Here is a 14,828-nt window from a genome sequence, read left to right as displayed (position 1 = left end):
AGAGGGGCAAGGGGGGTGTTGGAAAGCCACAAGCTTGCCGAGCAACGGTCTCCGTTCGAATGCGAACGTGCTTTGATCTTGAAAGTCCAATGATCCACCGTTAATAACGAGTTCAATATACGGATACCCGCGGGAAGATAAATTGATGAATGATGAACACAATCAGACATGTATCCGTGACGCAACGAAAAGATGATGGACGGGGGTGTAAGGTGGGGCATTTCGCAACCCGAGGTGTGGGGCAGGAAGAGATAGTGAAGACGGAAAGAACGACGAAAAGGAATAGGTAATCAGGAAGCAGCCGCCAGTCACCAACGCACCCACGGTAGCAAAACGGGAAACACCGTAAAAATATGGCTAAAAGGCCCAGGCTCCAGCCTTTTGGCTAACGGAAGTTTCCTCTTGGCGCCGCCGACTGCGCCTCGCAATGATCCCACAAAACGTCAACTGCGAACCCGAAGCGGGAGGAGATGATGGACGGCGCCGACTGCCTCTAGCCTTTCATGCCTCTACGATCTATCTACTACCTATCTATCCGCGGTCTCGCGAATACTAATCTACTCATCTATCTAACCTCAGCTCACGGCACGGCATTCTATCATCTGAAGGCTGTGCCCGTACTGCGTGAGAGGTGGTCGGCCGAGAAAACAAATCTCGTTGGAAATTGACGCTCTTGACAAAGCGTCATGTCGCAGCAAACTCCAAAACTTACCTGTTGGGGTGCTCCGGGCTCGTCCTATCTAACTTTTTCCCTTGCTGCTCTATTTTATCTCTTTCCGTGTTTGCGAGACGAATGAGACGAGGCACACAATACACACCAAACAATTGGCATCCCATCACTTCGGGTAAGATAGGTAATCTTTTTCCTGCAGGCTGGGCTGCACTACTGCTGCTGCTGCAGGCCTTCCATTGCGGGATGGTGGTTGCATCCAATTCCTCGACGTCAGCAGGTTCCTGACGCAAAAGCTGCGTGTTTTCCCCGACTCATTTCCTATTCGGCAACAAGAACTTCCAGACTTTTTCCACCGAGCTCGTGCCAGCCTGCGTTCCAGCCAGCCAGCCCAGCGAGAGTCAGCTCAGAGTTGGCGCTCAGCTGAGTACTTCGCAGCCGAGGTGTGTGTGAGCTCTCGGCCTGTGGTTGTTGGCTGAATCCGCTGCAGCAGGCTAGCAGCAGCACCACCACTAGATTGAACTGAAGAAGCGGGAGCGGGCTGGAACTGGAACAGCTGCCATGCTTGTCATCCCAGGAATCTAATCGAAGGAACCCCACTTAACAGCCACGACTAAGGGCCGGGGCCCAGGGGTGTGGTGAGCGAAGCAGCAAGGAAAAGGTGCGAGCCTGGCGACGTGCCATCGCCAATGGAGTGAGTGCCACACGAAAAATGTAGGTACCCGGAAGTAAGGCCGCGTACGTAATATCCCGTATCCATGTTCGAGACCGTTGAGTGGCACAGTGGTCAGTGAGTGGCTAGGTCTGTCATGGGGCTCGCCCGTCCGCGGGTCCAAGAAATTGATGGGAAAGGGTAGGAAGACTCGAGAGGGGGACAACTTATTAGGTCTTGGGAGGGGCGGGGGCCTGGTGCGTCGTTTGGATACAACCATTCGGCCAATTCTGCCAACTCCCAAGAATATCTCACAAAAGTGGTTCGGCTAGACGACGATCTCCTATGCAACTTTTCAAACTTCCTAGCTTTTCCTCACCTTCTTCGTTTTTTTGACACTGTGGATAGCCACATTTGATGAAGAGAAAGAAAGCAAAGGGGAGAGAATCAACGTCATTGCTGTCGTAACTATCATTAGATTGAATGGGTTCCCATGAAGCCAGAAGCCAGAGCAGCAATCAAAAGTGGGATGTCGCAGGAACATCACAAGACGATCCGAATATGCGGCATGCAGAGATGCTGATGCCCAGTTGGAAAGCGCAAATCCCATACGCGTGATACGACCGAGAGAGGCAAAAGGAGGGTGCCAATACGCAATTGCGGAGACCTAGCAGAAAGAGGTTTGGTCGTTTTCCGTTTGGCGGCTGGTCCATCATACTTGTACATGATGATGCTCATCATTCTCCTCCTCAGCTCTTACTATGCCCCCTCTCCTCACAGGCTCATAGCCGTGGCGGTGGCATGCTTGGCTCCAGCGTTTTGTCTCCTCGACTCCTGTTGATCCCATCGAGCCGTAGTTCCTGCAAGCTGCGGCATCATCCAATTCGGATGGCTTAGGGGGGCCGCGGGCATGACATTGGCGTGTGAGCTAGAGCTGCTGCTACTTTGGAGAGACACAAAAAGTTGGAGAAAGGCATGCTGTCTACGGAGTAACATGCCATTACCAGCGTGCCAGCCTTTGAATGTGCGCCTTCCCAGCATTGGATTGGCGCGCAGAGGTTCGCGTGCTGGATACGACACTAAACGTGGTTTCTGGGCCTGGACCCAGAATCCCGTCCGATTGAGATTCGACTCTGGACGGTCCAAGATCAAGGGGCCTGGGAGTGCCGGGGTCTCCACTCGGCAACCGTTTGATTGGCTTCCGGCAACGGCACCCCTCGCTTCAGTCACGAGCTCTCGGATTAACTCGCATTGTTCCTCGCGAACCTCGGATTAACCTCCGATGGGTTTCCCCCGCTTGGAGAGGTGGAGAGCTCCCGAATCCATTCCTGTCCTCAGGCATAACCTTGTCTCTCCCCAGACGTTGAGCCTGCTGACTAAGGTTTCAAGCTGTTTCGGTCGCCACCGCTGCTGGTCATCATTTTCCCCTCACACACACAAATTGCCCGGCCGAGTCGTCTAATACTGGTTATCACGGCACGGCCGACGTGGCAAGATGAAGCGCAATATTCCCCCCAAAAAGAACAGTGTTCTCGAATCATTCATTCCATTCTTCATCCCGATACCCGAGTTGATTCGTCTGCTCGCCATTTGACCCTGAAAATTTGCACCCCTAAGAAACATCACATCAGATGAAGGAAAACCGTATTGCAGTGAAACTAAAAGCTGACTCGGCCCAGAAACAATCGGCCTTCGTCCGAGTCACGTGGAGTCAGATCTCTTGTCATCCCGTCTACCGTTTTGGGACGAAATGTAAGATCCAGACACGGGCAGATACCAGTTTCGTTTTGTTTTGCCTCATATCTAGACGATCCAGGGGAGGAGGTGTACCAAAAGAACAAGAACTAGGAAAAAGGCAAAATCCCGTCGGAACGAGCTGTACATGCGAACATCAGCAAAGTTTGAATCTGCATTATCGCCGAGTCTGCCAAAATAGCATCCGTCTTTCTAAGATTCTATCTGTCCATCGTTGAGGAAGACCCCTTCCCGCCGAGCCAGGGTTCCACCATCCGCCCAGGCCCTCACGGAACCGGATACTTGGCAGTCAGCGGCATCGGACCGATCACCGACGGCACCTTCAGAAAACCCCGGGTCCCCGACCAGCTATCCAGCGACACCCCATCCGCCCGCCATGTCCGCGTATGATGAGCGTGAAAGCGAGCACAGGTACGACTACGAGCCGCTCTCGTCCACTAGCACCGGCAGCAGCAACAGCAGCAGCAGCGGCGGCGGCGGCGACAACAACGACGCCTTCAGGCTGCTCCTCCTCGAGCCCTCCGCCGCCCGCGCAGACCAACTCAGGGGATCCCTACGCAACACCACCCTCGCCGAGTGCGACTACGACCTGATCGACCCGTACACAGCCCTGTCGTACGTATGGGGCACGTCAGAAAGGGCATGTCGGATCCGACTCGTTGATGACGGCGGCCGTGGTCACCTCTTCGCCATCACAGCCTCCCTCGACGACGCCCTGCGCGACCTGCGCGACCCCACGCGCGTAAGGAGGGTCTGGGCCGACGCCCTCTGCATTGATCAGGATAACGTCCACGAGCGCAACGCCCAGGTCAGGTTGATGGGGCGCATCTACTCGACTGCCCACAGCACCGTCATCCACTTCGGCCATCTCACGCCCGACGTCACTGAAATGTTTTCCGTACCCCGTGATTTCGCTCCCGAGCCCGAGACGGAAGACGGGGAAAGTACCGCCGTCGCTGCGATAGGGGGAACGGGGCGAGGGCCTTGGAGCCTGCTGTCCAAAACGTGGTTCGAACGCGTCTGGGTTTTTCAGGAGCTGGTCCTTTCGAGAGATCCCTGGGTTCAATGTGGCAGCCGGCGGATACGATGGCGTGAGTTTTGCGCCTACTTCCTCGGTGGCGGCTCGGGCTCGTCGCCGAGGGCGCAGAATGATGAGGAGAGGCAGCGCGTCCTGGCAGATATGAACTCATGCTGGGCCAGCCAGTCGAGGCTCCCCCTCCACCGCGCCGTCAAGGCGCGACGAGGCCTAGGCGCGACGAACCCGGCCGATTTCGTCTACGCTACATTTGGCATCATTAGTGATCTCCAGACTGTTGAGCGGTACCTCACGGTCGATTATGACATGTCGGTTGGCCGTACGTTTGGCAAAGTTGCCGAGTACATGTTTTACGAGCTCGGTGTTGAGCAGATGATGTTTCACGTAGACGATGCTCCCGCTTCTCAACGGGTAGAAGGGCTTCCTTCCTGGGCGCCGGACTGGAAACTAGAAGCTTCTTACACGAAGAGGAATCCGCTGTGCATGGTCCAGGACAATAGCCTGAGCCGGATCAGAGTGAAGAAGGGAGTCCACCATGCCTTTACTCAGTCTTCGAACAGTGATTTGCCGCTTGTTCTGGGGCACATTGGCATGAAGGTGGATAAGATCAAGCACGTTAGCTGTGTCTTGCCTGCTGGTCTGCAGAATTCGCACCTGACTGCAGACTACGATGCCGCGAAATCAGAGTTAATGGAGATGTATAGAAATGCCTACGCCTCCGGAGACAGGTTTGGTCAGTATCGACATGTTCCGCTCAAGGGCAAGGAGGCTGAGCACGAGCGTCTTTGCCACGTTGTCAGAAATACCTGGGTCCAGGCATTCGGAACCTTCGGCGGGCAGTTCACTTCTGCTACTGTTTCAAGCACCCGCCAGCAACAAGCAGATGCCGGCTTCGTCCAAGTCCTATCAGAGTGGCTGGCTTCAGAAGCGACCAAGAAGCGCGAGTTTGTGGGTTCGGGCACCAGCGGTGTCATCAAACGTCTGTACGGATACTTTGCCAGGATAAAGGGTGACTCCGACCTCGAAGGTAGACGATTGGCCTCGACGAGAGACGGCAGGATGAGTGTTGTGCCGGCGCAAGCTTCGGTAGGGGACGCGATTGCGTATCTAGTAGGCAGCAACACGCCCGTCGTGTTTCGCCCAAAGGACGCTGGGGTTCACGGGCCAGAGATTCAACGTATGTTGTTGGAGTCCCTGAGGGAGCCTGGCTGTGGCGTCGTCACGATGATGAACGAGCAGAAGGAGGAGGAGTTGTGGAGGGTTCCTGGGCAGGGTGATGTCTCGTTTGAGCACTTGTCAGTTGTTGGGGAGGCGTATCTTGATGGGCATGTGGGCTGGGCTTTGAAGTATTTGCCTAAAGAGTCTGACACGCGGATCTTTGCACTGCATTGAGTTGTGGGAGCGAGGATACCTGGCGGTAGTACCCACGGATTCACGGTATTGCTTCTTAGTTGAAAATTGATATTCGTTGCGCAATATTCAAAACTTGGTTTCTAATTCCATCAACTCCCGCTCAAATGGACCAAAGACATTGGGGTATAGTAACATATTCAAGGACTCAGCATCCACGAAAGCCCGGCACTGGCCTCATCACCATCATGGATAGGAAGCTCCGCGCCTTATCCTCACTTCATAGCCGCCTCCCAGTGCGGAGCATTAAGTATCAAGGCCATCAACGACCCCGAAAACAACGCAGACACCGGCACAGTTACAAACCACCCGAAATAAATCCACGCCACGAGCCGCGGGTTGATAGACCGCCAATCCCCATTCGCCAACCCGACCCCGACAGTCGCGCCAGCAATACACTGCGTCGTCGACACAGGCAACGTAAGCTTCGTCGCCATCATCACCACAACCGCGCTCGCAAGCTCCATACAGAATCCCCTACTCGGCGAAATCAGCGTCAACCTGTTCCCCAGGTTCCGCATGACGTGGTACCCGTACGTCAACAACCCCAAAACAATGGCCCCGCCCCCGAAGCAGAGGATCCACACCGGCACGCCCACCGACGTCTCGATCCCGCCTGTCCTCCAAATGTCGTAGGCCGTCGCAAAGGGCCCGATGCTGTTGGCCACGTCGTTTGCGCCGTGGATGAAGCTCGCTGCGGAGGCGGTGAGGATCTGGAGGGCGGAGTACATGTGTTCTGCGCGGTTGTCGTAGTGCGGGGCGCGGGCGTGCATGTCGGCGATGTCCCAGGAGAGGACGGCGGTGCGCTTCTGCATTGTGATGACGTCTTGTTCTAGGCCGCGGAGGAGGAGGCGGTTGAGGCGCCAGGTGAGGACGGGGAGACTTGTGTTGGAGCCTGGCGGGCGGGGCGGGATGTGTTCTGAGGTGGACGTGTAGGAGGACGAGGAGGGTCGGCGGGTGTCTGTGACTGTGGAGGCTGATGTTGTTGATGTGGCTGGGGTCTGCGGAGGTGCGAGGACTGGCGGGGAGAGGATGGGTCGGTCGTCTTTGAAGAGGTCTGAGGGCGTTTGGCTGCTTTGTATCGATTCGAGGAGAGTTTCCGAGGCCCTCATGTAGGCGAGCTCGTCGGCGGTGAGGTGACCGCGGTAGTAATCCTTGATGTTGACCCTCCGCACTCCGGCCGGAGGCAGAGGCGGTGAGGGACGGTTGAGGAGCCAGGGGCCCTTCCACATCATGAGCCATGTCAGCTCCCAATCCTCGTTGACGATCTTGCGCCAGAGGTACGGCAGGAGGAAGAAGGCTTGGAGGAGCGTCGCGCCGGTGGCGACGGAGAAGACTGCGATGAGGGCTTGGGTTGCTGTGAGTTCGACTTGGAGCTGGACGCCTTTCCAAGCTACGAGCACTGTTCGACGTGTCAGTCTCGGCCTGGCGGAATCATATCTACCCTCCCTGCAATACCGGGAGGGCAACGAGATGTGAGGACTCACTCGTCAACGAGCCAAACGTCAGAAAGGTGTAAAACGGAATCGTAAAGAAGGCATTGCGCACAGCATTCGCCTTGGTCAAGACAAACCTCTTCGTCACGAGAAACATCAAGGCTCCGAGCGCCCCGCTCAACCCCGGCGCAACAACCCACGCCGCAAACACCTGGGACACTCCGTCCCACCCCCAACTAACTTTTGAGATACCCACACTCGCCGTCGCAGCGCCGACGAGCCCGCCAATGATTGAGTGCGTCGTGCTCACGGGCAAGCCGTTGCGTGTGGCGATGCTAAGAAAGACGGAGGAACCGAAGATGGCGCACATCATGACGAGCAAGAGGACGCTTGGGCGGGCCGCGTAGAGATGCGGATCGATGATTTTGTTTTGGAGGGTGTCTGTAACGCGGGAACCAACGGCTACGGAGCCGGAGAACTCGGCGATGGCAGCGATGGCCATGGCTTGTTTCATTGTGAGGGAGCGGGAGGAGACCGAGGTCGCGAAGGAGTTCGCGACGTCGTTTGCGCCTAGGGTTTACATGATCAGCCGTGTGTCTATTTGGCAGCGCCATTGAGTTCTGCAACAGGTCTATTCCAGTACAGATAAGTGAGACATACCAATGTTCCACGCATCGATAAAGGAGAAGATGGTGGTGATGGCGAAGATGTAGTCATATTGATGCAGTGCGGCGGCCATGATAGCTTGCCCGACTTTGGCCATACACCCGCTCGTAGAAACGGTCTTGACTATTCACTCGGACTCAAGAACGGTCTCGGGTCCAAGGATTCAATGGGCTGATCTGATGTTGTCGTCGGCTCCGGGGTCTTCGGCAGAGCCCAAGTCCTGCAGACATGATGTGCTAATTCGATCTCATGCCCAACGATGGTAATGCTTGTCTTGACAGCTCAATAGGTGGCGGCGCCGTTTCAACACAAAACGATTGTTCGCAGGTGAGAGAGGGATAGAGAGTGGGCGCTGATCGATCATTATGGCGACCTTGTCGTTCCGGGGGACTAGGTCAGATGGTTATATGGCCCATGGGCTCACCTTGCCGTAAGCCGAGATCGAAACGGGACTGAGTCCGTAGCTGCGGGCCTCTCGCGTCGACACGGGTGCCGGGGCACAAGCTGTTTGCCTAGCCTGTTGCAGGATGAGCTTGCAGAGGTTCCATGTGTGTAGTGGCTTCCAGGTTTCGCTGGGGACGCAGACTCTGGCTAGCAGTCTTTTATCGAAAGTAGTCGAGGCTTTCCTGTCCCAGGGCTGGACCACGAGGCGGGGGAGACGTCAATGACAGGGCAAATGGTGATCCCTGGGGGGCCTCCGCTCAACCACCATCTTCGAGATAGTGGTCCAGGGGTTTGAGATGGCCGGAGCTTGCGGATGCGACGACATGCTCGGGACGCAGCTCGTTGTGGACACCGATGGATATGCATGTAATCAGGCCCCCACGAGGTCTGTTTCTGGTCGCTCTGCATCTTGAAAGTCACCATGGCATCAGGCCAGGGCGAACATGCTGAATCTCTGTGTAGACAAGCTGCAAAAGTGAACGCGGCACGTTGGAAATGGGTAGAAAGGGAGCTGCGAAGCTGATGATGGATGCTTGGCGTCGTTCAATCGGGGAGCCAATCCGTAGCCGGGATTCGAGCACGGTGTTCAATGGTTCGAGGAGGCCAAGCCCCACCATCACCGTCGCCTGCCGATGTGGCGGTTTTCGTCTTTTGGAAACCCGCCCTTACCATCCCGCGAGGCATGCGGAATTGTCCGCCTTTACACCGTCGATGCCTCCTGCATCGTGCTGTACCTTGGATTCTTCAGCCTTTGCCGTGCGTCGGGTGTCCGTGGGCGTGGGTCCCCGGCTCTGGGCATTCGGCGAAACAGCGGGGCCGATATCAACTTCCTTGCTGGCTTCGTCCAGTGTTGTTGTTGTTGTTCTATTTAACGCCGTAGCGGCAAGGGCACAGCCGCCCTTGCGGCAGACCTCCCGAAGGGTATATGGCGTGGAGGGCCGTAGGCTCGAGCTATATACTCTATAGTACACGCCTCTTCCTAACGTCCTCCAAATCTTGCCCGTGAGCTACTGTCTGTTCTATCCGTCCCTAGTTCCCGCTGGTTCCCTAGTTCCGTTGTTACCGTCTGTCCCTCTAGGAGGAGAAATTCGTTAGTCGGGCCTAGGTCAAGACCTAGTCCTTAGTACCGCGGGCAGATCTTCTGAAAGAAGTCTGTCACGCGGAGAAAGGCCTGGAAGCCAATAGGATCAGTAATTAACCCCTTATAGTACCGCTCAAGAGATCCTATAGATCCTATAGGATCGAGTGGGCTAGAAGGGTGGAGGGTAGGCCACTGATGCCTCCTCACTAGGATCTTTTGGCAGTAGACTAGATGGTCTACCGCCTTTGCCTCCCCGCAGGAGCAGGTAAGCAGTGCTTCTGTATGGTTAAAGCGTTGGTGGTATTGTTCGAAGTCTCCATGGCCTGATCGGGCTGCTAGGAGATGATGAAGGATAGCCCGCGGCAGGGCTAGTTCGGGAGCGCAAGCGAGGGTGGCCTTGAGTCCTAGCTGGGTATAACAGGATGTTGCCTCCCGTTTCCACCATTTTTTGTATTGGCGACGTATACGCTCCTTAGCAAGCCGTTTGATCCCTGATAGAGTTGCTAGCTGTCCCCTTGGGACTAGTAGTGTTGTGCCCTCCTTAGCTAGGCTGTCTGCTTCTTCGTTTCCTTTAATACCTTGGTGCCCAGGAGACCAATGGGTTCGTATATCGTGTATCCTGCCTACCTCCTGGATCTCAAGGAAGGCCGCTTGTGAGGAGTCTGGGACCTTACCGCGAATCCCCTGAATAACGCTGGTATTGTCGATGCAGATGTGTATAGGCTGGCCTTGGGAGGTCTGAAGGGCCCGTCGGAGCCCAGCCCTCGCCCCCTCCGCCTCACCATCAAACACTTCTGCTAAGCCGAGACGGCCGCAGCCCTGGGCTATACGTTTATTGTTGCGGTAGATAACAAAGCCGAACCCTGTAGCCCCGTCAGGAGCTTTGGAGCCGTCTGAGTATACGACTGTATGCTGACCTGGCACAGTCTTGAGCCAGGCCTGGAAGATCCTAGCTGCTACTTCCTTCGTCTGTGTAACTATAGGGTCATAGGACCCTGGGAGGTATTGCGGCTGTAGGAGCGCTGGCCTTGGACACTTAGGTAAAAGGCCAGCTGTTCTTTGAAGCCTGGTCTGTTGCCGCCCTGACTGCAGCAGCCTTGGGACCAAGGGATGCTGTTGGTCAACCTTCTGCAGGCGTATAGCGAAGCGTAGTCGCGCTGCTTCGAGGGCTACCTCTGCTGTGGGAAGGCCAGCGTCTCGGATGAGGCTACTGGTCGGTGTGGTTCTCCAGACAGGCAGGATAGCCCTTGCTGCTGCTGTAATAACTTTGCTAACTCTACGGGCCAGGCCCTTCTGTCCTGTACCAACTGTAGGTATCTGTAAAGCAGTGCTACTGCTAGTATTGGTGCCGCTGTTTAGGGCTGGTTTGGTTAGGCCCGCATACCAGGTCTCAACTCCATACAAGGCTGTTGGAAGGACACAGGCAATAACCGCTTGTCGTACTGCGGCTGCTGGGAGTCCCCCTTTGGTATTTGTTAGGTGCCGTAGGAACTGGGCTACCTTCTTTGCCGCTGCCACCTTAGTTTCGACATGGTGACGGAAGGTGAGTCTCTTGTCGAACCAGACTCCTAGCCATCGTACAGGCTTAGTTGAGGCCTTAATAGTTAGGCCCGTCGCCTGTATATCTGGTAGGTCTTTTGTCTGGTTATATTTCCTGCTGAAGTGGACTGCCTCACACTTAGCTGGGTCAAAAGCAACCTTGTTATCAGTGCCCCAGTTAAGGATATGAGTGATCTTTTGGCCTAGGGCTATAGCATTTCCTTCTAGCGACGGGCTAGTAGCTACTAAGCCTATATCATCCGCATAGCCAAACCGTAGCTCTTGATCGTCGGCTAGGATATCCGCTAAATATAGTAAGAAGAGAATAGGGGATAGTGGGGAGCCTTGTGGTAGCCCACAGGATAGAGGGAAATCCTCTGTAGTTGTATCCTCTAGCCTGACCCGGGCTGCTCGGCTAGAGGTAAAGGTGAAGATCAGCCTAATCAGATGACTAGGCCAGCCCTGCTGTTGTAGCCTGATAATAAGTCGGTTTCTTAGGACAGAGTCAAAAGCCCCTTTAACGTCCATTGTCACAAGAGTTGCAGTGAGCCCTGAGTCTAGAGCCCTCTCGATCTCGTGGGTCAGACAGGCTGTTAGGTCGACTGCAGCCCTGCCTGGTAGTGCTCCAACCTGCTGTGGGCTAGCAACCCCTTCTAGGATAGTAAGGTAGGCCATCCTTTTTGCTATTAGCCGCTCTAGGCCTTTACCTAAGCAGGATAAAAGGGATATCGGACGCCAAGACCCAGTCTTCGAGAAGTCTGTTTTCCCTGGCTTCTGGATCATGACAACTTCTGCTTTGCGGAACGGTCGAGGGAAGTGGCCTACTTGAATACAGGCCTGGAAGAGCTGCTGTATAGGCCTAGCTACTGATTCCCAGGTGTGTTGTAGTAACTTTGTAGTAATCCCGTCAATCCCAGGGGTTGTAGTCTTTGTTAGAGTAGCCTGGCGTACTTCTTCCATGCTGACCACATCCTGCCAGGGCATTAGACGCCGTGCAACTACTGGGATAGCGAAAGGGTCCCCAGGTAAGTCGTCTGTAGCGTTAAATCTCTCTAGTAAGGCCTTTCGTAGGGCCTGGGCTTTATCGTAGCTGTTGTCGATTGTCTGACCTTCCACTATAAGAGGCGGGCCTTTAACAGCTAAGCCAGCCTTCCGCCAGCCTACTATCTTATATAGGTCTTGGTCTGTCTTAGCCCCTTCGATCTTAGTAGTCCAGTAAGCGCGTTTTGCCCTTCTAACAGTTGTTAAGAAGGTCTTTTGCTCCTCTAGGATGGGGGGAGGTATAACTAGCCCAGGTTCCTGGGCCTGCTGGCGCCTAGCCTCGATAGCAGCTCGGTGGGCTTCTGCACACTCTTCTGTCCACCAGGGGGCTCCCCTACCCTGATTTGTCCGTCTCTTACCTACAGCTTGAATAGCTGTATAGAAGAGGCTGACTAGTTGGGTAGCTAGAGTGTCCAGCTCTGCTGGACTAGGTACTTCCCCTAGGGTAGGTAAGGCTGAGGATCCAGCTCTTACTAGGTCGATAAGTCGGGGTAGGGCTGACTCTGGGACTGAGAGGTGGCCAGTCTGGCGTTTCTGTTCCTGGGCCTTGCCTATAGGGATAGTTGTTGTGATAGCTTGGTGGTCAGCCCCTGGGTGCAGGTGTGGGCTAATATAAGCCTCAGCAAAGGGGATATTTGAGAATGTTAGGTCGAGGGTATGCCTATGAGTATGGGTAGGGACCCCAACCTCCCCAATAAACGAAAGATCGTAGCCTTCAGCCCACTCTGCAATATCGTCCCCCCGATTCCGGCTAGGGGAGCCTGGTTCCCAGGTAGGGTGGCGGGCGTTAAAGTCCCCTGCTATAAGAGCTCTTTCTGGCGGATAGTATCCTAGGAGAGCAGTAGTCGTGTGGTTTGTCGGCTCACCTGGCGGCCTATATACGTTGATAATAGTGAAGTTGCCAGCCTTAACCCATAAGATATCTCTCGTTTGGGTAGGCCTTTGTTGCTGTATTTGTAGTCTTAGACTCTTGCGTATATAGGTCATAACCCTAGGTCTTGTATCTCTGTTGTTCCAGAAGTCAACTGGGATATAGGAGTTATAGCCTGGGTGTGTGTTGATTTGCATCTTATCTCTATAGCCTATCCAGGGCTCCTGGATCAGTACTATATCGATCTGATCCGCCCAGCAGAGCTCTAGGAGAGCTGTATGAGCTGGGCTTCTCTTCCCCACGTTACACTGGGCGACTCGTAGTACCCGTGGGGAGGCTGGCCTGAGCCTACTGCTCTGAGTCGAGGTCGAGGTGGGTGTAGGCATTAATAACGTTGTAATCAGGCTTCTGCGCCACCCGCTGAGCCCTGCTGCTTGAGGTAGCTAGGGTAGGTTGGCTGGGTAGGGGGGGTAGGACTGGGTCGTCAGGGGCTTGCAGCCGTTCTGCTTCAGCCCCATTCTCATCTTCATCCATGCTGCTACAGCTAGCCGCATCACTAACGTCCGCTACAACAATTGAGTCCTGGGTACGGGTCGGGGCTACGGCCACGGCTGTAGTTGAAGCCGAGGCTACTACGTCAGTCTATTTCCGGCTCGGAGCCGGAGCCGTAGTCTCGTTACCCATAATCCTCTTCAAGGCTTGGATTACATAGGTTGTAGCTTCTTTTGCAATCTGCTTCCTAGGCCCCTCAAAGCAAGAGATCACGTTATCTATAGACTGAGTAATAGCCATAAAGACGTCCTTTCGGGCTTTATAGTGCTTAGCCTCTTCATTAAGAGCTGTAAGGACAGCTCCAGTAGCTGTCCTAGTTATAGTCGAGGGCCCTTTAGCCGTTAAGGGGGTTATTGTTAGGGCGTCGGGCTGGCTTCCTACGAGGCTGGGCCGGAGTGGCTAGGCCTCGGTTTCGCGGCGGCGTTTAGCCCTTGATGATGGGGACGGCTCTGAAGAGGGTCCAGAGCCTCGATCAGGGCCGGCCGAGGAGGCCGGCAACGGTCCAGAGCCCGCCGGAGGCTACGAGGCCATCGCGGGAGGGCGCCGGAGGAGAGGTGAAGGGTTTTCAGCTGTTAAGGATTTTAGTGGTAGCCCACTTATTACAATAGCAGTTGATGCCAAGAAAAATTAGGCGAGAGGGAAGTTGTGCTGTCTAATGTGCCCCTTTCTCCTCCTTCCGAGGTCCCTTTCGTGTGACCCATCCCTCCATTCGTACCGTGGCCTTCCCCTTGTCGATGAAGTGTTCCAACTCCTGGTTGGGGCTCGCTTTGGTGAAGGCGTCGGCGAGGTTGTCGTCGCCATTGATCCAACGGATCTCCATTATCTCGCGTCGTTCGTACGATTGCCGTAAGGCCATGATGTCGATCATAAGCCTCTTCTCCTTGGTGGTGCCCAACTTGACGAGGCATTCGTATAGCGAGTATGAGTCTGTACAAACTACCGTAGGTATCGTGGGTAAGTCTAGTCGATCGGTGATCCTTTTTAATGTCGTCGATATCGCGTGGGCGAGGTCGACGCCGTTGACCATACCGTAGACTTCCGACGCGAGGACGCTTCTGGTGACTCGCTTGCTCCTTGTCGACGAGTAATGGATCACATTGCCGTGGATGGAGAAACTGTCCTCCATCATGGTCTCGTTGGCCAGTATGATGATATAACCCAGTTGGGAAGTCAGATCCGCGTTGTTCGCGAATGACCCGTCGACGAAGACGTATAGCCGGGTTGATGCCAATTCCAGGGGATAGTAGGTTAATCCCCTATCAAGGCGATTGGCCTGCCAGTTGAGCCTTTTGTTGAGAGCCGCGATATCCTCATCTGTTGGATCCGTCGCTTGTGCTGCCCTGGCGTAGTCGAAGGTGGTGATATCTTCCTCGCTGTCAGAATCGCCAGTGTGCTCGTTGGTTGTGGACGGATCGATGCCCTCGTAGGAAGTGAGTAATTGCTGGTATTGCCTTGGGCTGGTCTTGCCCTCAGTGCCCTTCATCTGCTTGTACTTCTCGTACGATTTGTTCTGCTCTTCCTTGGTGTGTCTGGTTGACCAGCAGTCGTCTTTCTTGCAGATCCAGCACTTCCCGCGAGGTCGAGAATCTCGTGGTTTAAATCCTGCGGTTGTAGTTGATCCTGACCGATTTCCGTACCTGGTCTCCTTTCCCTTGCCGTTGTAAGTACGGTCGAC

General features: G+C 54.9%; 3 protein-coding genes across 3 annotated transcripts; 2 read left to right on the top strand and 1 right to left on the bottom strand.

The window, feature by feature from the left end:
* Positions 1-321: 321 nt before the first annotated feature.
* On the top strand, positions 322-731 carry BDP81DRAFT_439449 (uncharacterized protein). Its single transcript, XM_060591402.1, has one exon. The coding sequence runs from the start codon at positions 504-506 to the stop codon at positions 666-668; it is 165 nt and encodes a 54-aa protein (XP_060439384.1). The 5' UTR covers positions 322-503; the 3' UTR covers positions 669-731.
* Positions 732-3,894: 3,163 nt separating this feature from the next.
* On the top strand, positions 3,895-5,505 carry BDP81DRAFT_332078 (HET domain-containing protein; the record flags this gene model as incomplete). The annotated part of the gene is made up of 1 exon (XM_060585563.1): positions 3,895-5,505. The coding sequence occupies one exon, from the start codon at positions 3,895-3,897 to the stop codon at positions 5,503-5,505; it is 1,611 nt and encodes a 536-aa protein (XP_060439383.1).
* A 233-nt stretch (positions 5,506-5,738) lies between these two features.
* BDP81DRAFT_332259 (phosphate-repressible phosphate permease) lies at positions 5,739-7,698 on the bottom strand (the record flags this gene model as incomplete). Its single annotated transcript, XM_060585578.1, has 3 exons — positions 5,739-6,925; positions 7,011-7,529; positions 7,620-7,698. The coding sequence occupies 3 exons, from the start codon at positions 7,696-7,698 to the stop codon at positions 5,739-5,741; spliced, it is 1,785 nt and encodes a 594-aa protein (XP_060439382.1).
* Between the last annotated feature and the right edge of the window lie 7,130 nt (positions 7,699-14,828).

This window comes from Colletotrichum phormii (assembly GCF_030913505.1).
Source record: "Colletotrichum phormii strain CBS 102054 chromosome Unknown BDP81scaffold_29, whole genome shotgun sequence".
Taxonomy (NCBI): Eukaryota; Fungi; Ascomycota; class Sordariomycetes; order Glomerellales; family Glomerellaceae; genus Colletotrichum; species Colletotrichum phormii.
Note: the sequence above shows the minus strand (reverse complement) of the source record. Positions and strands in the feature narration are given on the sequence as shown.

Coding starts and splice junctions, on each gene's coding strand:
- BDP81DRAFT_439449 (XM_060591402.1), top strand. CDS start 504: ATGCCTCTACGATCTATCTACTACCTATCTATCCGCGGTCTCGCGAAT.